Genomic DNA, 23,911 nt, shown 5'->3' with positions numbered 1-23,911 from the left:
TTTTTTTTATATATATAAAACCTTATACTAATAAAACATATAATTAATTAAAAAATTAAAATTTTGTTTCTTTTTAGGATGAGGGCGTTTCGGATCGTTGTCGTAGTCCGTCCCTCGACAAAATTTTAAAATTTGTCTTTTTTAAGCGCAGTTTTTAAAAGTAAAGATTTTTGAGTTTTTTTTTAAATATTTTTGGCATACTTTAATTCAATAAGATTAAAAATAATGATAATAAAAGTTCTCGTCCCTCCCTTGGGTAAAGCAATTTCGGTTCAACGACCTAGTTTTCAACTCACGGTGAATTTTAAAAATCATATTTTTAACTTAATGAAATAAAGTAAATTTTTGTTTTTAAATTCACACCAAACTTAAATTTAAAATGCATAAAATTAAAAATTCATATTATTAATATTTTTATACATACAAACTTTATATTAAAAATTTTGTTTTTAAACATACAAAATTATATTCAAAATATAAAATTTTCAAATATTTACAAACTTAATTATATTGATTTTAAAAAGTTCATAATAATAATTTAATATTAATTTTAAAAACAAAGTAAAAATAAAATTAAAAATCTTTTTGGTCTTTTATCCCACTTTAATCAATCAAATATTATCAAAAATATACGCCCCTCTTTTCGGTAAAGTAATTTCGGCTATATTACCTAGTTTTACTCCTGACGAATTTCTGAAATATTTTCGGTTGATTGATTAAAGATATTTATACCTTAAGAATAAACGGTAAATTTCGCAGTGATGTAATAAATTTTTGTATGATATCAATAATTTCGATTACGCATACCTAATTTTATTTAATATCTATTTAATACTTTATAGCGAACGATTCAGGGTTTATTATCAAAAGGTTAAAAGCAATAAAAATAAAAATAAAAACTGTACATACTTACCTATGAGAAAGAATTCTCAGAGACCTGCTTTAGCTGACTCATAGGAGAGCCGTGTGATTTGGTTTTCCATAGCTACGTAAGCATAACCTCGAATCTTCAATATCTTTTCTTCTAAACATATAAACGGTCCTTCTCTGCATAGAGTAACAAATTCGGTGTTTGAATATGTTTGATTATTTGAACATTTACCTTCGTGTGACCATTTTTCGCATTTATAACATCTTTCAAGGTGCCGTGCTCTTCTTTTTGTTGCGGATTTTGATTTTTCTTTTCCAAAATGTATTTTATGATGATCTTTCCCGAGTTCTTTTCTTACTCCGTCCATTTTGCCTCTTATGAATGATACCAGTTCACTCGGAAGTGTGTCATTATTACGTTTAGTAATCATAGCACGTAGCATTAGACCATGGTTCAGATCAAAGGAATTCTTCATCTCGTAAAACCTAAAAAAAATAAAAATTCAGAATGGGGGGAGAAGACTAGTTCTTTAGGGTCTGCTAGGGAAAGACCATTCGGATTCCATTCTCGAGAACTACACGAAAATAGAATATCTAACTCTAACAGAAATATATATTACCCTAAAAAGATTCGAACCTCCCCACACTTAGTTACATGTGGTGTTGAAATTATGATTAATGTTATTTTCAATTAGATCATCAACAACTTGTATATCTCTGACTTTTGCTTCAATCCATTTGTTGATTTTCTCCGTAACTTTCACAAATTCAACTAACATTGCCTTTTCTTTTGGCGATAAATTGGATACTAATCGGTTAGATAACTTAAAGTTTCCCTTAATCTTAGCATCGTGAATCAGTTTATAAAGTTTTTTTATTGAACTGTTAAAAACGGGTTCATCTAATTTTGTATCATCAACGGGGTTCTTTGTGATCGGATCATCATTAAGTGTTTCTTCATCCTCCCCACACTTATGTGTTTTTATTGGTTTAACATTTTTGGTTGGTGGAGATCAAAACTTTCGGTTCACAAAGGTGATCGATTTATCACCATCCCTAAGTGTCATTCTACCTTCTCTTACATCAATGAACGCCTGGTTGCTAAAAATGGGCGACCTAAAATTAGAGGAATATCAAGGTTTTCCTCCATAATAATCACTATGAAGTTTGCAATAAAGGTCAAACTTCCCACGTTAACAAGTAAATTATTTGCTATTTCAACCGGGTGCTTAATGGTTAGGTCAAATGATTGAACACCTATTTTGGTTGGTTTTAATTTACCGATACCTAATCTTTTGTATAAGGAAAGAGGCATAATATTTGCACTTGCTCCTAAATCTGCGAGGCCATTATATATAGCACCATCATTAAGCAAGCAAGAAATGATAAATTCACCCAGGTCTCCTACTTTAGTAAGTCGAGTTGGTTTGTAAACCTTTTTCGGGTGTTCTTTTCTTGGTTCTTTCACTTCTATTTGAACTTCTTTTTCTTCATTTCTTGGAATGGGAGGTTTGTATAGAAATTCTTCTTCATCACTCTAATTTGAATCCTCCCTATTTTCCAATTTTGATTTTTCATATGTTGTTGATAACATATTTATGTTTTCATTTTGAAGGTTTTCTTGGGTGGTGAAATTATGATTGACTTCATTGTCAACTTCCATCGGACTATGTATGTAATGTTTAACTCTGTGACCATTAACTTTAAATTCAATCCCATTTGAATTTATTAACTCTATTGTTCCGTATGGGTAAACTCTTTTGACGATGAATGGTCCAGACCATCTTGATTTCAATTTTCCAGGAAATAGCTTGAATCGTGAATTGAAAAGAAGAACTCTGTCTCCTTCTTTAAATTCTTTTGAACTTCTGATTCTTTTATCATGCCATTTCTTCGTTCTTTCCTTATAGATTAAGGAATTTTCATATGCCTCAAGTCTTAATTCTTCTAATTCGTTTAGTTGACTTAATTGTAGATGTCCGGCTTCATGTAAATCAAGATTACATGTCTTCAAAGCCCAAAATGCTTTGTATTCAATTTCTACTGGAAGATGACATGCTTTTTCGTAAACGAGTCTAAAAGGTGTGGTTCTAATTGGAGTTTTGTAGGCTGTTCTAAAAGCCCAGAGTGCATCCTCCAATTTCATGGACCATTCCTTCGGATTTGATCCTACAGTTTTCTCTAGAATACGTTTTAAAGCTCGATTGGTATTTTCAACTTGTCCACTTGTTTGTGGATGATAAGCGGTTGAGATTTTATGAGTTACTCCATATCTTCTGAGAACTTTCTCAAGTTGGTTGTTACAAAAATGAGTACCCCGATCACTTATTAAAGCTTTCGGTGTTCCGAACCTTGCAAAAAGACATTTTAAAAAGTTGACTACAACTCGTGCATCGTTAGTTGGGAGAGCTTGTGCTTCCGCCCATTTAGATACGTAATCAATGGCAACGAGAATGTAGAGATTATTATGAGATTTTGGAAATGGACCCATAAAGTCAATACCCCAAATGTCAAATACTTCACATACTTGAATGACATTTTGTGGCATTTCATCATGTTGACTTATTTTTCCGGCCCTTTGACATGCATCACAGGATTTGCAAAGAAGGTGTGCGTCTTTGAAAATTGTAGGCCAATAGAATCCAGCATCGTAAACTTTTCTTGCTGTAAGCTGAGGCCCATAATGCCCCCTGTTGGTCCTGTGTGACAATGGTTTAAGATTTGACTAGCTTCATCTCTGAATACACATCGGCGTATTATTCCATCGGGACAACTTTTAAATAAATGTGGATCTTCCCATAAATAGTGTTTTATATCACTAAAGAATTTCTTTCATTTTTAGTACGACAATCCTTTTTCAAGGAATCCACATACTAAGTAGTTTGCATAGTCTGCAAACCATAGAATTTCATTATAATCTATCTTCAATAGATATTCATCAGGAAAGTTGTCTTGTATGGTCGATTCATTTAGAACTTCTAATTCAGGATTTTCAAGACGAGAAAGATGATCAGCGGCGAGATTTTCTGCTCCCTTTTTATCTCGGATTTCAATATCGAACTCTTGTAATAGTAAGATCCAACGGATTAATCGTGGCTTGGCATCTTGTTTTGAAAATAGGTATCTAAGAGCAGAATGGTCAGTATAGACCACCGTTTTTGCTAGAACGAGATATGAACGAAATTTATCAAAAGCAAAGACAATAGCAAGGAGTTCTTTTTCAGTAGTTGTGTAATTCGTTTGTGCTCCTTGTAATGTCTTACTAGCGTAATAAATAGGTTGAAATCTTTTTTCAATCCTTTGTCCTAAAACAGCTCCCATTGCAAAATCACTTGCATCGCACATTAGTTCAAACGGTAGATTCCAATTTGGAGTTATCATGATCGGCGCATTAGTGAGTTTTTCTTTAAGAATATTAAAAGATTTGATGCATTCATCTGAAAAGATGAATGGAGCATCCTTTTCTAGGAGTTTATTCATAGGAGTGGCAATTTTAAAAAAATCTTTTATGAAACGTCGGTAAAAATCGGCATGCCCTAGAAAACTCCTAACTCCTCTAACATTGATGGGATGTAAAAGTTTAGCAATTACATCTACTTTAGCTCTATCCACTTCAATTCCTTCCTTTGAAATTTTATATCCAAGAACGATGCCTTCTCTAACCATGAAATGGCATTTCTCCCAATTAAGAACTAGATTTGATTATTTGCATCTAATAAGCATTCGTTCAAGATTAACTAGACATGATTCAAAAGTATCACCAAAGACTGAAAAGTCATCCATGAAAACTTCCATGCATTCCTCTATCATGTCGTGAAAAATCGCCATCATGCACCTTTGAAAGGTTGCAGGGGCGTTGCAAAGTCCAAATGGCATGCGTTTGTAAGCAAAAGTACCATAAGGGCACGTGAATGTGGTTTTCTCTTGGTCCTCGGGTGCTATTGGAATTTGAAAATATCCGGAAAAACCATCAAGAAAACAATAGTAACTATTTCCGGCTAATCTTTCCAACATTTGATCAATAAAGTGTAAGGGAAAGTGATCTTTTCTGGTGACGTCATTTAATTTTATATAATCAATACAAATACGCCATCCTGTTACAGTCCTAGTAGGAATAAGCTCATTTTTCTCATTTGTGATGACAGTCATGCCACCCTTCTTAGGTGCGCATTGAACTGGGCTTACCCATGGACTATCAGAGATTGGATAAATTAAACCTGCATCTAGCAGTTTAATAATTTCTTTCTTAACAACATCTTGCATATTAGGATTTAGTCTTCGTTGGCATTGCACATACGTTTTATGGCCTTCTTCCATAAGGATTTTATGTGTGCAATATGAAGGACTTATTCCTTTAATGTCATGAATCTTCCATGCAATAGCTGGTTTATGAGCTTTTAGCACAAAAATGCGTTGAGATTTTTCATTTTCAGTAAGAGAAGACGATATTATTACAGGTAATTCAGATTCACCATGTAAATAAGCATATTCCAAATGGTTTGGAAGTGGCTTTAACTCTAATGTCGGTGGTTCTCCTATCAATGATTTGTATCGATATCTGTCTTCTTCTTTTAGCATTTGAATTTCTTCTGTTGTTGGTTCATATCAATTAGCCATAAGTGTAGCTAACATTTCAGTTTCACAAATTGGTTCAGTTCCTTCTCCTAAAGAACATTCTCCTGTTCCTTGTAATTCTGAAAATTCTTCTAACAATTCTGCATGTGAATCTATAGTTTGAATATAATAACATGTATTATATGTGAATTGCGGTTGTTGCATGGCTCTATCAACTGAAAAGGTAACACTCCCGTCCTCTATACTTAGGGTTAGTTTCTTACCGAACACGTCTATTATTGCTTTGCCGTGTTTAAGAATGGTCTTCCTAATATGAGAGGAACTCGAGAATCTTCTTCCATGTCCAGAATAACAAAATCTACTGGAAATACTAAAGTACCAACTTTAACTAGCATGTTTTCCATTATTCCTCTAGGATATTTTACTGTTCGATCGGCTAGTTGTATGCTTATTCGTGTTGGTTTCAATTCTCCAAGGTCTAGTTTTGCGTATAGTGAATACGGCATTAAATTTATACTAGCACCTAAGTCTGCTAATGCTTCTATTGAACTAAGACTACCTAGAAAACATGGAATCGTGAAACTTCCTGGATCTGATAATTTTTCTGGTATCTTATTCAACAGCACTGCAGAACAATTAGCATTCATAGTAACAGCCGAGAGTTCTTCCATTTTCTTTCTATTTGTGATTAGATCTTTCAAGAATTTAGCATATCTAGGCATTCCTGAAATCACATCAATAAAAGGAAGATTTACATTTATTTGTTTAAACATATCCAAGAATTTGGATTGTTCGGCTTCAAGTCTCTCTTTTCTCATTTTACTAGGGTAAGGAAGTGGTGGTTGGTATGGTTTAACATAAGGTTTAGCCTTAACTGTGTTATCTTCATTAACCTTTTCAACTACCGGTTCTGTTTCCTTATCTTGCTCAGGCTGTGGTTCTTGTGGAGTAGGAATAGCTTCATCAGAAATTACAGGTATTTCAGGTGGTTTAAGTGTAATACCACTTCTTGTGATATTATGGCTTTAGCTATTTCATTCCGGGGGTTAGTATTTGTATCACTAGGTAGACTTCTCGGTTTTCTTTCACCTATAAACCTTGATAGGTTACTTACTTCTTGTTCCAAATTTTGAATAGAAGCTTATTGATTTCTAAATGCTTGAGCATTTTGTTCATTCGTTTGTTTCTGAGATGTGAAAAATTGCGTTTGAGATTCAACTAGCTTCGACATCATGTCTTCTAAATTTGGCTTTTTATCATCCGTTTGTGGTGGTTTGTTTTGAAAATTAGTCTTTGCTGATTGTAAGTATTATTGGATACTTGTTGATTGCTAGGACCTTGTTGGTTGTTGTATGGAATATTTCGGTTATAGTTCTGATTTTGATTGTAGATTGGTCTTGGCGGTTGATAATTATTCTGATAATTATTTTCAGGCCTTTGGTTTATGTATGAAACATTCTCTCTTTGTTCCATTGTTAGTTCAATACTGAGACAATCTTTTGTCAAATGTGGTCCTCCACACTGCTCACAACTAATTCTTATTGAGTGAATATCTTTAGTCATCTTTTCCATTCGTCTCTCAACAGCATCTATCTTTGTAGAAATGGAATCGAAGTCATGGCTAGAATCGGTTCTAGCTGCTTTAGATGATCTAACGATATCTTTTTCTTGATGCCACTCATGTGAGTGGGAAGCAGTGTTATCAATAATTTTGTAAGCGTCAGTTGCGGTTTTCTTCATAATGGAACCACCAGCTGCTATATCGATGTCTTTTCGTGTAGTGATGTCGCATCCTTGGTAGAATATTTGTACTATTTGACAAGTGTCTAAACCATGTTGCAGACATCCTCTTAATAATTTTCCAAATCTTGTCCACGCTTCATATAGAGTTTCATTTGGCTTTTGTGTGAACGTAACAATTTCTCCTTGAAGTCTTACGGCTTTAGATGCCGGAAAGAATTGTTTAAGAAATTTTTCAACTAAAACATCCCATGTATAAATATCCCCTTCAGGTAACGATTCCAACCAATCTTTGGCTTCTCCCTTTAAAGTCCAGGGAAATAACATGAGATATATCTGTTCATCCTCCACTTCTCGGATTTTAAATAAAGTACAGATCCTATTAAAGGTTCGAAGATGTTCATTTGGATCTTCCTTCGGTGCACCACTAAATTGGCATTGATTAGTTACCATGTGTAGGATTTGTCCTTTGATTTCATAATCTGGCGCATTAATGTCTGGTTGAGTAATTGCGTGACCTTGGCCAGTGAGTTTAGCTCTCATTCGGTCTTCCATACTTAGAGGTTCCAGATTCTCCATGATTGAATTTGTTGAATCTGAATCACTAGAGGATTCTGATTTAATGGGTTGTTCCTCAACAATCTCCGTTTGAATGATTGGTGGTTCCGGAGGAAAGATTAATGGTTCAGGATCTCTGAATTGTCCCTGAATATCCTTCGGATTCTCAATTGTGAGGTCGGGTTCAAAAATGGATTATCGGAAATTTGAATTGGAGTACTTGGTCGACTGGATGACGATTCCAAAGAAAAATCAACGGCGACAATATTGGCTAGATGTCTTGATCGAGTTACAGGTGGTGAACGTATAAAAGGTGGTGAACGATTTGCTCGGTGCATTCACTGAATATCCTATTAGTTATAAAAGATAAAAATTATATAAGTTATCAAATTAATAGACTTTTCTGATTTTGCCCACGTTTCGAATAGCCAATAGATGCAGCAGGTAGCCAGGACCCTTTAAATCGGAAGCCCACAACTCGCCACTAACAAATCCAACTATTACTACGAACCAGAAAATTTAGGATGTCTATCAATTTAACCACTTAAAATAATTCTTCGTCGAAGTTTAAAGAAATTTTAGAGAAGAAATAGAAAATTCTATATCCTAAAAACTAGAGCGTCGTGAAATAATAAAGAAAAAGAACGCGTCGAAAAACGTCGAAAAATAAAAGGTCGAAAAATAAAAACAAGAAAGTAGCGCGTCGAAACTTAAAAAGGAACTAAAAACTAAGAATTAAAAGTTGCGTCTAAAAATATTAAAGCTTAAAAGAAATATTATATCCCAAATGGCAATAACTTAAAAGGGTACTAAAATATAAAAACGGCGTCGCAAAATTCTAAAGCACCTAAATCTTATTCTAAAGAAAAAGCACTTAAGGGATTTTACGGCAAAGCCTAAAAATCTAGAAATAAAAATAACTACGGCAAAAACTATGTCTTAAAACTAATTACGAGCGAAAAATACAAATATTACGCTAAAACAAATAAAAAGTTATAAAATATAAAAATAAACTTAAAGTTGTAAAAAGTACAATTTTTATAAAAATATTATTTTTATATTATTTATTTTATAAAAGTATTAATTTTTATATATTAATAAAACTAAATAATACAAATTAATTAAAAACTAAAACAAATTATTATTAAATATAACCCTAATTAGGGTTTAATAATAATAATTATTAATAATTTAAACCCTAAACTGGTCGGCTGAGGTTTCAGGCGGGTCAAATCAAGGCATGCGATCGCATGGTCTTCGCGTTATAAATCCATGCGGTCGCATGGAGTAGAGTTTCGGGCCAGAAATTGGGCTGCTACAGTACCGGGCCCGAATTCAGTTTATTATATTTTTTTGTTTTTTTTGTTTTTAGATTATAAAATATAAATATAACTTAAATAAAAATTTGATTTTAAAAACTAAAATAAAAACACTTTTTAACTTTATATATATTTAACAACTCTTAAAAACAAATATATAGATTTTGTTTATATATATATACATATATATATATATATATATATATATATATATATATATATATATATATATATATATATATATATATATATATATATATATATATATATATATATATATATATATATATATATATATATATATATATATATATATATATATATATATAGCGTTGCGCTTTCGGCGTTTAAGCTTTCCCCGGCAGCATCGCCAAAAATGCTTGATGTGCGTAGAGGTGTATACAAAATAGTTATATTTTTACTACAAAATAGTATTAAATACGATATAATTTTACACAAGTTATTTATTTATTTATAGAGTGGATATACCTAAACCTTGCTACAACATTTATAGCCAGTGTACCTAATCGTACAGTAGTGTAGTTTTTAGTAAGTCCGGTTCGTTTCACATGGATCTTAGCCAAGTTTAACGCTATATTTTTAAAACTATATTTGTAAATATATATATATGTAGTATTATTATTATAAAAGGGGGGTTTTTACCGTTTAATGACCGGTTTGTCGATTTTAAAACTTTAGTCGCAGTTAAAACCTAATGTAAAATATTAAAAATAAATATAACTTAAATTAAAGCGTAAATTAAATAACGATAATGAAATTGCGATAAATAAAAGTGCGATAAATAAAATTGCGATAATTAAAAAGTACGATAATTAAAATGACAATAAATTAAAGTGTGATAATTAAAAGTGCAATTAAATATGAAATAAAGGAATTATGCTTATTTAAACTTCCGTAATCATGATGTTTGACGTGTTGATTTTAGTTTATTACCATGGGTTAATTGTCCTTAATCCTGGATTATTCGATATGTCCATACGGATTTGTCCATAATAGTCCATCAGTCATAATCATAAAGTGCGAAAGTCTTCGTCAAATTATTCTTATTCCCGAAGTCAAATATTCCAACTAATTGGGGATTCGAATTGTAACAAGGTCTTAATACTTTGTTTAATGAATACACCAGGTTATCGACTGCGTGTAATCCAAGGTTTTATTACTTTGTTAACAATTACACCAATTACCCTTGAATGTAATCCACCCCTGTTTCAACAAGTCTATTAACTATTAATCCAGTTCCGTGTCCGGTCAAATGAATAATTATTGGTATTTATAGATATCCCACCCATCGTACCCAGTCAAACGTATGCGGTTATATATAAATACGTCAAATTATAAGTCTATATATTAAATTAACGAGGTATCGTTTAGTTAATATAAAGCCCATTAATAGCCCATAGTCTAATTTCCACAAGTGTCATTCTTTTATCCAAAACCTAATTATGGTCCAAAGCCCAATTACCCAATTTTAATATTTAGTCCAACATCACGATTACTTCGGTGTTAAATAAGCATAATAATAACTTAGCTACGAGACATTAATTTAAAAAGGTTGGACATAACTTACAATGATTAATAATAGCGTAGCGTTACACGGACCGAATTTCGACTTACACCCTTACAACATTCGCTAACATACCCTTATTATTATTGAAATTAAAATTAATATATATATATATATATATATATATATATATATATATATATATATATATATATATATATATATATATATATATATATATATATATATATATACACGTTGATAGATAGGAAGAGAAAAAGATGTGTTTTTGATCAACCAAAACTGCGAATTTATAGGACCTGACCCTCAAAATGGGGCCATGCGATCGCATGGATTTTACTCTTCCAGGCCATGTGATCGCATGGCTAGCTGGGAGAGCTCACATGTTTTTGTTTGCATCTTGCCGACGGTTTATATATATATATATATATATATATATATATATATATATATATATATATATATATATATATATATATATATATATATATATATATATATATATATATATAATATATAAATAATTTTAAGAATTATTTAAATATTATATTATATTTATGTGCATAGTTGACTCGTAATTTTTAGTCCGTTGCGTCGAGCGTTGAGAGTTGACTCTGGTCCCGGTTCCGGATTTTCGAACGTCCTTGCGTACAATTTAATATCTTGTACTTTGCGTTTTGCGTCTTGTACTCTTGTAATTTCGAGACGTTTCTCATCAATAATTTGAACCACTTTGATTGTACTTTGTACTTTTTAGCTTTTTGGTCATTTGCGTCTTCAATTCGTCGAATCTGTCTTTTGTCTTCACCTTTTATTATTTAAACGAATATCACTTGTAAATAGAACAATTGCAACTAAAAGCTTATCTTTCTTGAGGGATAATGCTATGAAATATATGTTCGTTTTTAGCATTATCAAATATTCTCACACTTGAGCGTTGCTTGTCCTCAATCAATATAGTCTTGAAATAAAAACATATTAGAATCACTTCTTTATTCTTCACACTTTGTACATCAGTGAATTCTATACGGCGGTATGAACAATGGTAGTAACGTTGTGGTTTACAGTCTCACATGACTATGAAAAGTTAGATCCTTAAGGAAATTGGATCTTTATGAAAACATTTGATCTTTTGAAAATACAATCTAGCTTTTACCCTAGATAAGTTTTCCAGAATAACCCTTCACCTGTGTTTGCAAAATGTTTTTGTGGGTTTGGTGGGTTTCAGATTTGAAAATTTTAGCTCAAAACTTATGGTTTTGTGTCACCCACTTGCTAACATTGTATTGGGAAAGCAACACGTCCAGTATACTTGCTCCGTATATTACCTTTCGATAAACTACCGTCTGGTTGTAAAGGAAAGCGTTGAAAAAGCAACTGTTAAGGCAATGTCCCATGACATGCTTTTAATTATGGTCTATAACGTGTCGGATGCAATTACTATCCTTTGTAGGAGCAATAGTAAAGCTCACCCTATAGTTTTTCGGTCTGGCACAAGGTCCTGTCTTCGACCATGCTATGCAACCACCGTTCTTACGGTTGACAACCGATTTGGTTCAGGTGACCTAATGAATTCCAGGTGAATTTCTAGGATTTTACGTTCAATGGTAATGAACGCATTAAAAATGGGTTTTCAGGACAAGATGGACATATATGGACATATCGAAACTTGTAAGCTTTTGTCCCTCAGTGCCACGTAAGGGGACAAAAGGATATGTTAGTGCCACGTTGTATTGTCTTTGTCCTTTTATCCCAAAAAAGTTGTACAAGTACTGCCATTATCTTAGTGATGTCTCCTTTGTACCCTGATGTCCTTTTTCTAGGCCCTCCTGCGATGTCAGGATCGTATCGTGCTGCTACAGGTGTCCTTTCTTTTTTAGTGTCGTCATAGTACATTTCTAGCCTTATTCGTGCCTATTCAGTTGGCGCCATGTTCAAACTGTGCGACCAACGTTGTGGGCATATTATCAAGGCATAATCAGATGGCGCGTTAGCCAGCGTATGGATATGATCTTGCGTGATTATATAGGGCGATGCACGCTCATCAGATATTGTGCAATAGATGTGCAGCTATGTGCATCATTACCGGCATAGGTTTCTTAAAAGTTTTGAGTACGAAAGCAGTCTTTTCGTGTTATGTCTTAGTGTTTAGTTGTGTTGGTTGGTCTATCAACACAAGATAGTCAGTAGTTGATTTCTATATGAAGACTCAATAGATGTTTGTTGAAGAACCAATAGAAGACTTAGAGAAGAACCAACAGAAGACTTATAGAAGAACTAACAGAAGACTCAACATCAACAAATACCCAGACATGTTATGTCTATTCTTCCAGAAATGGTTTGTTTCCTGTGTTGTTGAATCAAGCATGGCATTCGACGGACATCGAAGACGAAGTCGAAGATAGAGGGTTTCACGTCGGCGGTGTCAAGTGACCTTACAAGACAACGTAAAATGAAGAAGTATATCGCACGCACAATTCATCAATTTACTTTACAATGCCTTGGGAACACTACATTCTAATTTTTTATTCAATTAATATGCTCACCCTTTTTGGGATTTTCCATCAATAGGTACTGAACAAGAAAGAGAGCCACATGCCTGTACTAGCTTTCTACCAAACTTGTCGATCAAAGTACAAACATAGTTTGAAACCATTGGTCAATAGAGGTTTACATGGTTAATAGATTTATTATAAATAGATACGCTCCACGATTGTTTTAGATAGTGGTGTGGAGCTTAAATTAAGTCGAGTCTAATACTTGTATATGCTTTGGTTCGTCCTAAGCTATCAATCTGTTATCTATTCCGCTTTAAGATTTGAGATTAATATAAATAAAAGAATAAGTTGAAAATTGTTTAGACTCTTGTTAATTTGCATGCTAACAATCCTTATTGTTTTAAAGCATACATTTATAGAAAAGATTGTATTCATCCCCTCTACAAATATAGAACTTCCTATTGAAAATCGGGACCAACACATTTTTAAGTGCAAATGGATCTTTCGCATCAAATACAACCCAGATGGAGCCATTGAATGCTATTGTGCTAGTCTTGTTTCCAAGGGATTTCAACAATGAGTTGGCATCGATTACATTAAAACGTTTTGTCCCATGGTTATGTCAGCCACTATATGTACCCTTCTATGTCTCGAAGTCATTCAAAAATGGTCTCTTAGGCTACTGGATATCAATAAAGTGTTTCATAATGCCACATTGTAGGAAGAGGTTTACATGATGCAACTCCCAAGATTTCTTGATGCAACGTATCCTACGCATGTGTGCAAGCTTCGTAAGGCAATATATGGCCTTAAACATGCACCACGAGCATATTACACTAACAAATTTTCTTCAACGATGTGGATTCAAATAATCAATCTCGGATGCTTCACTGTTTATCAATCATACAAAGTCAACCATGATGTATCTCATAGTTTATGTTGATGATATCATACTTAGGGGTCCAAATACAAGTAAAACGACTTCATTAACAGGTTATCTCATAAATTCTCTCTTTAAGGATCTCGGTGCACTTTCTTACTTTCAAGGGGTCTAGGTTATACATCTACTACATGCTTATCTTAGCTAGCGTAAGTACATAATCTTCTTGAGCGAGCTGACATGCTATATGCCAAACCAGTAGCTACACCAATGGCTACCAGTTGTCTTCTCATGCTTAACTCAGGTACTCTTTTTGCCAATCCATGTAGTACCGAATGCTAGTTGGTAGTCTTCAATATCTTACAGTGGCCATTACTGCCAATGGATTGTCACAATTCATGCATGATCCACGCATCGGTCACTGGGCTTCATTGAAACGCCTTTTATGATACCTTCATGTTCTCTTGATCATGGGATTGCATTATGTCATGATTCTCCCATGACCCTTCATGTTTTTTCGAACTCAAACTATGGAGGAGACAAAGATAACTACACTTCAACTATGGGTCATATTGTTTTTCTTCGGAGGAATCCTATCTCGTGTTCTAAGAAACAACGTTTCGTCTTTCAATCTTCCACATAAGCGGGGTATAAGGTATTGTGTCTACTAATGCGGATGAGGAGGTGGAGGTGGTATGGGTATCTAATTTACTTCGTGAAATGGGAGTTCAGCTTAGACCCCAACCGGTTATTTATTGTGATAACCTTACTACTACTCTTTTAAGTGCCAATCATGCTTTTCATTCACGGATGAAACATTTAGCACTTGCGTATCATTTTATTCGTGAACACGTTGAACACGTGCAACAAGGTACTCTTCGAGTTACACGAGTATCAACCAATGATCAACTTGCTGACGTCTTCACAATGCCACTACCTCATGTTAAACTGGGTTTCTTGCTATCAAAGATCAGTCTTACATCTCGATCATCCGTTTGGGGGGCATGATAAAGATAAACAAAAAATTTGTTGGTTAACTATCCTTGTTTATCTCTGTACATCGACATGGATGTATCTATTTAGTGTAGACTCATCTATTAGGTTTAACCAATTACCTTCTATAAGATCTAGCCAATACATTGTGATAGAAATTAAGATATGTCACAATGCATTATAAATCCAATTCACATAAAAAATACTCCATTTTATGCATTATAGACTATGCCAATATGCTTCCTAAAAAATACTCCGTATTATACAGTATAACTTGGATCAAATTCCTAAACTTCTAAAATTTGATTCTGATCGTGTGTTTAGACTCGGAAAATACATATTAACCATCCGGTAGCGGCAGAAAATGTATCAAAGCAGAAACGATGCCGTGCAACAGCATCAAGTGTTTGTACTTTGCTGTTCAAAATCACCTTACTTAAACATATTATTTTCTGCCAATTGCTAACTCTTGTGATGCCAAAAAAATACAATTATCGCGTAGATTACGTTAAAATAACAGAAGTAAGATTCAAAATATAAGAATAAGTCAAAAGTCAGAGATCTTTTCTTTCATACAAATAAGAAAATTGTCGTAGGTATATACTTTATTTACCTTAACAACTTGGACAAAGTGGCCAGCTTTTGATGTAAATTAAAATAAAATGAATTAGATTAATAAGTACATACTCCAGATCTGATATTGATATTACCCTTCTTGGATCTCTTCTTCATTAGACTATGTCATTATCAATGTTGACTCTTTGACCTTGCATAAATATATGTGAAAATTTCAAGGTCTTTCGTGTTGCCCAACTTACTCCTGGATAAGAAGTTGTTGAGAAAGCTAATACGACATCTCGTAGGCTTCGTGATCTGGTGTTTTGTATATGAATCCCGAGTCGTCACTGGATCGCCTCTTGACCACACTTGCCCTTTGCATCAGCCGAACCAATGCTTGCACAACTTCAGACATGGGAGGCCGGAACTCTGCTTCAGGCTGTATACAAGACCAAAACATCAAAACAAAAGCACTAAATCACGTTAAAAGAAAAAACCTGAATTTCAAGAACTTTACCTGAACACAAAGGGCAATGATATCAGCAAACCGAGACAGCGACTTGGCCGGGTACATGCCATTCAAAGTAGGATCAACCATTTTCGCCAAAGAATCGATATCGTGAAGTTGAGGGGTGGCCCATCTTACAAGTGATTGTTCAGATCTCACTCTAGAACTATTATGAAAGATAATGCAAAGAAATAAATGAATGTCTTAAAGTCAAAAAAATACGATATACGCTTATCTTCAGATATTACTAGAGAAACTAAAATGTACGGTCTTACTCAGTTTGGTCATTTCCGTTTTTTACATGGAACCCATTAATATGTTGTGAACTTAAAAAAAAAAAAAAAAAAAAAAAAAAAAAAAAAAAAAAAAAAATTATATAATAATATGTTATGTTGAAAAACTACCTATCCAAAGGCTTCCGACCAGTTAACAACTCCAGCATCACCACCCCAAAGCTATAAACGTCACTTTTTACGGTGTATATACCAGACAAGGCAAATTCAGGAGCACTGTAACCAAATGAACCGACCAACTGTGCCGCTACCTGAAGAAATTTGAAGAAACTTGATCAAAAGGACATTAAGGACTTTTCATTAACTGTCATTACTTTTCATTTTACAAAGCTCAGGGTTGTAGAACTCGTTGAAACTCAGCGAGTACTCGCCAAGTTCTCGGTTTTATAATTGGTACGAGTACTGGGTTCAATTACTCGATCAAACTTGGTCAATGTCAGTCAATCTTAGTGGTCGAAACCCGGGATTACTCGGTCAAAATTACCTCTCGCTCTGTGTTGGGTGTAAGGGCAGCCAAACCACAGTCTGATAGATGAGGATTAAGCTCTTCATCAAGTAAAATATTTGCTGACTTTAAGTTTCTATGAACAACAGACGGTAGGCAAACTTCATGCAAGTACCTGGTAAATATTTATTTATTACTATTAGTAAATGCAAAACAAAACCGATAAAGATGAAATTTTAATAAGTTTATATGGTGACATACTCTAGAGCTCTAGCAGTACCAAGTGCGACCCTAACACGTGCATTCCACGTCAGCGTCTTGCTCCTATCATCAGCAAAGTGCAGTAAATCTTGTAAGCTACCATTTGCGATGTAATCATAAACCAAAAGACGTTGCCCATGCTCAGCACAATATCCCGCCAGTGAAACTATATTCGGGTGCCTTAAACGAGACATGTTTGAGACAGCTTCAACGAAATTATCTTCTTCTTGCAATGATAATGCTGCATTATCTATTTTCTTAACAGCCATGATCTATGAAAAAGAAACAAGTTTTTGTACACAATTAGAATAAATATCCACTATTTTTTTTTTTACCAATAGAGATATTTAATGAAAAATATATATGTACCTTTCCATTGGGGAAGTCTGCTTTATAAACACGGCCCAAAGAACCTTCACCGATTATATTATCTTGAGAAAAACTGTTTGTTGCGGTTTGAAGAGTTGCAACAGTGTATGAACTAGTGGTTATTGGGGATTTCACTCTCTTTGTAGATCCACTTTTTCCACGCTCAAATGTCGAGTTTTCTATTGGCGGGGGCTTCAAATCAACTATGCTGCTAACTGCGGGTTTAACCCTCTGCTCTTGCATTTCTGCAGTAACTGCAGAAGATAAGAACGACGTTATTTTAATGTGTAGAATATTTGTTTTATACAATACCAAGAATTTAAAAAATCTAATTCTACTTCCTTGCATCATGTTTAACAGTCATAGTCATAGATATTGTTCACAAGGACTTATTATTTGTGATACATTTATAATAGATGTGAAAAATAAAAGATGAGACGAACCTTTCTCACTACTGATAGGAGGGTTTACTGTGGAAGTTCGTGCATTATATTCCTTCTTTTTCCCTTTTTTAAAGCATAAAAGAAGCCCAAGAAGTAAAACAAGTATAAAGAATGCAGATCCCAAACTTATGCCTAAAATAGTTCCGATTCCTAACTTCTTTCCACTGCTCGTTTTCGATGAGGGTGCGTCAGGGCCCGCACGTGTACTTGACGGAGGAGAACGTGTGCGATTATTGTGAGGTTTACCGGGAGGCGGCGCAGTGTATGGAGGTGGAGGAGGAGCAGGTCCATTGTCAAACGAATTCCCATCGTATCTGTTTCATTAAAAAAAAAACTGAGTCTAACAAACCTCATATACATGGGCATGCAACACATAAGCAGCAGCATAATAATTAATCATAATAGAACAACTTACATAAAAGTAGGAACAGAAAGAAGCTCATGTGGTATCCATCCACTGAAGTGGTTATTTGCTACATTTCTGTTTATAAAGATAAAGCATAAGATAACCAGTTTTTCAACAAAAAAAAAAGCATAAGATAACCAACACAAAGCAAGATGACTACTGTACACGAGAATTGAAACTTACATATCAGTCAAAGGCAAACCAACTAATGAATTTAAAGAGCCTGTTAATTGATTGTTCTGCACATGACTGCAGCAAACGAAATCATCATGAGAATTGCAAACATATTTAACCGATATTTAGAACAAATTGCCGAACAAAAAGATACTCACAAAGTGGAAATACTTGACAATAAACTCAGCGAATTTGGTAGATCTCCAGCAAAGCCATTGTTTGAGAGATCCCTGCATCAACTTGTAGCAAGTTAGAACATTGGTAAAGGTATGCATAATGAAAGAATGTTAATTTATCTGGAATACGAATTTTAAATGCATGCATCAAACATAATATAGTCTGCAAGAGTGCAAGTATTTCACTTCAAACTTACAATGTAGTGAGACTAGTCAGGTTATTGAATATATCTCCGATATTTTGAGTAAGCACATTGCGACTAAGGTTCCTGGAAGCCAAAAGATAATGGATTTGAACTTTTTTGTAAATAAAAAACATACAAGATTGTCATTTTACAAGGGTATAGCTCTCACAAGTAATTTAGATTATACATCGACGCAATAGAATACGGGAGATTTCCACTTAAATTGTTGTTTGCGAGATTTCTGCACGGTTGAAAACACATATCATCATTATCATCATCATCGTCATCAGAATGATATAAAAGTTATAATCATGAAGGCAAAGGGAAAAAAAAGAAGAATGAACGATCCACTTAAATAGAAGATAACAAATTACAGGCTAGTGAGATTTGGTGGTAGCTGATACGGTAGTGCATCATGAATGTCGTTTCCACTCAAATCCCTAAAAAAAAATCCAAAAAGATAATTAGAATATCATTTCACAAAAACCTTGCACATTAGTCTTAGCAAAGATAAAGAATTTTGTTCTTACAATGTTTTCAATGATGCGAGGCCAGACAACATATATCCCAATGTCCCAACAATCGCCAAATTAGGAAGTTGACTGTCAACACAACAGCAATGAATCCAATCCAATTAATTCAACAAACCAAGAATCAAATAAAAATAAATAGTTACAAAGCGTATAACTAAATTGAAAAAAATGAACAAACTCACATTGAAACAACAGCAGTGCCTTCACATGTAACCCCTCTCCATGACTCTCCACATGGATCAACACCATTAGGTTTCCAATTTGTTAGCTGTGCAGCATTGTTCAAAGATGTGTATAATACCCCTAGTGCTTGAACTACAAACAAACAAACAGAAACTATTATTATGCTTTACACAAATTGACCAGCAACATGCATAAAACCTCATTTTCAAAAAATAAAATAAAATAAAATAAAATAAAAATACTCTATAAACTATATACACACACAAACCCTAATCGAACAGAGAGCATAAAAATAGAGGTAAATTTGCTTGATAGAAATCAAAGCACGAATCGTTGTTGAATAGATCTCTTTATGGAAGTAACTAATTACTCAAAAACTGAAATGATACATACATACATACATACACATACATACATACATACATACATACATATATATATATATATATATATATATATATATATATATATATATATATATATATATATAAAGAGAAAATAATACAGTAATAAGTGTAAATGAAAAGGCATAAATTAGTGAATAAATTAAGTGCTTACCATCAGTTGGATCAGTAGTGGCGTGAACGGAACCTAAGAAAACGAAGATCGCTGCAACTGAGTTGATTAACAGAAGAAAATGATGACGTTGATTTATCACCATTTTTGGTATGATTAATTTTTTAAGCAGAGTTTGACATGTAGTAAACGGAGACAGTGTGTAATGAAGAAAAACAGTTGGTAATGGAAGGTATTGCCATTTACAAACTAATAATAATGATAAGAAATATAATAAATAAATAATTATAATTATAAATAAATTAATAAGAAGGGATTGAATGAATGAGTAAATAGCAGTAGAGATTCGAAGCTTGAATTGCAGAGTAATGAAGAGAGAGAAAGTGAAACCCACAGGGAAGGTGTCGGCGAACAACCCCATTATTTTTATTTTTATTTTTATTTTTTAATACTTATTTATTACTCCGTATTTAGTAATATTAAAATAATAATTAATAATAAGTTAAATATTATTTTCAAAATATACTTGTATAAATTTAAATTTTAAATAATTAAAATTAAAAAGGTGTTCCCATAGTTCATACTTCATAGATCAAAGTCAATGCAGTCAAACTACGATCACCGTTATATATACTTGGATTGATGGTTCTAGTCAAGTTTGCATCTTTGGATAGAGTTAAGGTCGCTTGTTTGGTTGGCGATGTCTTGAAAGTTGCTAAGTCTTCGGCTTTATTTAAAAAGCTTGATTCTTTACTTTTGTGATTTCATCGAAGTGAAAAATGTTAAGTATATACATGAGCTCGTTGATGTCGGGCTTGATTCCTATTCGATTGTTCCAAATTTGAGTTAATGATGGTTGTGGATCTTTTGGCCATCGATAAGATGTTCATTTTTGTTCGTTATGGACTTATTGATGACTGACTTAAGTCACTCTTGGTTAGTAACGGTTAGTTTGACATCATTATAATTTTTTATTATTGGTATTATTATTAAATTAATAATATTTATTATTTATTTTGATTATTATTATTATTTATCTGAAAACACAACTAACTTTTAGTTTTCTTCATTTTTAAGTAATATATTTTGAATTTATATAAAGATAGCCATAAGAGAAATCCTTAAACTTTTCAGACATACATCAAATATTTGTACTGCTTATATAATCATTCACATTTCTGTAAAAAAATTGCTCTTAACCAACTGGGTTAACTTTATATATAACATTTTAGTGCTAAAATTATTTTTTACACATAACTCTAAGGGTTATGTTAGAAAAATCATATATTATATTCAAGGAATTCATCGTACTTTAATTGTTGTTCATTTTGACTTAGTATGGATTTTATAAATTCTTATATTCTTATTCTTATTTAATTTAATAATACATTATTATAATAATATAATAATACATGTTATGTTATGTTATAGATTTTCAAATTGATTACCACTTAAAGTTTTTATTAAAGTAACAAAAATTAGTGTGCAATTATTGCGTGGAATACTACCACAAGTATTTTTTTTTTACATATATTCTTATATTTTAAAAGCCCATGGTATTATTGATATTGATATAGTCTTTATTAAAGATCGCAATAGATTGAATATGAATCGAATAATGCATATATTTTTTTAACAGCGATTGGGATCACTCGATAGGGACTAAACCACCCGTTGCGATCATCTCCCGTTTTGACTATGCTGATGCAGCGATAATAACCCCGCCCCTATCGCTGCCCGGAGGAAACCTTGAAACCAATCCAAGGGCACGACCAAGTAAAACCCCCTCCCCTTTACCCCCCAAACGATATAGGGAAAGTGTCATTAGTGAATACTTCATAGCAGGGATGAAATTGTGTTTTTAATATGTAGCCAACGGGGTTCGAACTCCTGACCTCCCTTAAAGGAGGCAGGCCACCAACCGCTGGACCATCTCACAACTTCAATAGTAATTGTATTTTAATGTTATTTAATTGTTGTTTATGTTTAAAAAACTACAAATCAAAATATACATATTTTCGACTAGTTAAATTTTGTGGCTTCTTATACAGTTTAATGGAAAAGCAATAAATTCGAAAAATATATGAATCTTGTATTTAAATTTAGTAGTGTTCTATATATTTTAAAAAGTATTTTCTACACAACATTTTTAAACTAGTGGTATCCGTAACCCCACAAGCCAAAACATAGATTCGCACATGTCATATTCATTTAATTTTCGTTCTTTAATATATTCAGATCCATATATGTTCAATTTCTAATAGGTTAAGCGGCTTAATGGATATTCATTGTATATTCTATAAGATATTAATCTAAAGGCGATTTTGAAAATGAAATATAAATTATAACAAATGTAAATATATAATCTTTATTGTTTTGATTTAATACACATGTTTTGATTGTAATTTGTCGTCGAGTGTAACTTCAAATGAACAAAATACGTTACAATATAAGTAAATATACGTTTAAACCAATCTAAATGTGTGACATTTAATATTAAAAAACAGTAATTTAATTATTGTAACTTTTATAACCCTTATTTTTGTTAATAACTTTAAAATTTTATAAGTTATATGTATATGTATTGATACGTAGAAGTACATGCATATATTTTATAAAGTATATATGTATATATTTGTATGTATGGATATATTTCGGATGATAATGAATATATTCATGAATGATAAATTGTTATTCATATTTGATCCACAAAATATTACATCATCCATATTCATTTCAATATCTATTATTAATCTATTTAGATCACTCATATCGTATCTAAATGAATTGGATCAGATGAATATTCAATAGTAGTGTTTTATTATGGATTCACTTTCTTGCTAAGGAGATGAGTTGCCTTCTTCGGATCAAAATTTTCTCTGGAAATCATATCCCTAAGCTATAACTCGAAAGAGTTCAAAACGTATTCGTTGGTAAGAAAATAATGATGGACATTGCTATCCCTACTCCGTATCTTGTAAAGTGGATTTCAGGTGGTGTAAATGAATAAAGTACCCATACCACTTGGTAAGTATTACGGAGTGCAAATCACAGTTGAATCATTTACCCATTTAATGATCACCGACGAGAAGGGTACCCAGGTAAATTCCAAGGGAGGCCAAATGAGCAGAAGAAACCAATAAAAATGACCAAAAAATCACCATGCTTTTTAAAAGGCACTTTTTCCAAGCATTTGACTTTGGAGTTTTATGTTTGGGAACACAACTTTTGCCTGGCGGAATTTATGAAAGTGATCCATTTCGTTTAATTTAATTTTAATTTATTTGTGAATTTTTGTGTTTTTTAGAAATATTTTTACTAAAAATAACGATTACTATAAAACTAGAAACCTTCATCTTTAAACTTAAAAACTGATACTCAGTTAGTTTCGATGAACCATTCCGACCTCTAAAAATCCGGCTTAGAGACTACACCATCCAACTTTTCATGAATAACTAGTGTTTTTTAATACGAGAGTGATTTTGTACAAAATTAATTTTTATCTATACATTACCAAATATAGTTTATGACATTGTGTCATTGTACATTACAACATTTTAATAAATATATTTATTTAATTGCATATGAATGAAAAGTGGTTATACACAAATCATCACCCTCCCTTTTCCCCTCATTTATTTTCATCATCTCCATTTTTTTTTTTTTATTTCCCCTCATTTATTTTCATCATCTCCATTTTCTTTATTATTTTTCTTCTACATCACAATTCTTCCTAAATCAAACCTTATAGCTCTTCTTTTTCTTTCATCCTCACAAAATAGCAACCAGAAAACAAATTTAAAAAGGATAAAACGCGTTGAGTAGACTCTCATCGGGGATGTTGGACGGCGATGTTGCGACAACGTGGGAGAGGCAGCTTCA

General features: G+C 32.8%; 1 protein-coding gene across 1 annotated transcript; it reads right to left on the bottom strand.

Annotated features, from left to right (window-relative positions):
- Positions 1–15,540: 15,540 nt before the first annotated feature.
- Positions 15,541–20,409, bottom strand: LOC139851468 (protein STRUBBELIG-RECEPTOR FAMILY 8-like). Its single transcript, XM_071840516.1, has 16 exons — positions 20,072–20,409; positions 19,513–19,645; positions 19,328–19,399; positions 19,172–19,237; positions 18,967–19,038; positions 18,810–18,881; positions 18,595–18,666; positions 18,446–18,511; positions 18,272–18,337; positions 17,857–18,170; positions 17,414–17,667; positions 17,045–17,316; positions 16,823–16,958; positions 16,450–16,589; positions 16,055–16,211; positions 15,541–15,976 (listed from the first exon to the last, which is right to left on the bottom strand). The coding sequence occupies exons 1-16, from the start codon at positions 20,172–20,174 to the stop codon at positions 15,824–15,826; spliced, it is 2,148 nt and encodes a 715-aa protein (XP_071696617.1). The 5' UTR covers positions 20,175–20,409; the 3' UTR covers positions 15,541–15,823.
- Positions 20,410–23,911: the final 3,502 nt, after the last annotated feature.

The sequence above is a fragment of the Rutidosis leptorrhynchoides genome, chromosome 6 (genome assembly GCF_046630445.1).
Source record: "Rutidosis leptorrhynchoides isolate AG116_Rl617_1_P2 chromosome 6, CSIRO_AGI_Rlap_v1, whole genome shotgun sequence".
Lineage (NCBI taxonomy): Eukaryota > Viridiplantae > Streptophyta > Magnoliopsida > Asterales > Asteraceae > Rutidosis > Rutidosis leptorrhynchoides.
The sequence above is the reverse complement of the archived record's forward strand: the minus strand, read 5'-3'. Positions and strand labels throughout refer to the sequence as shown.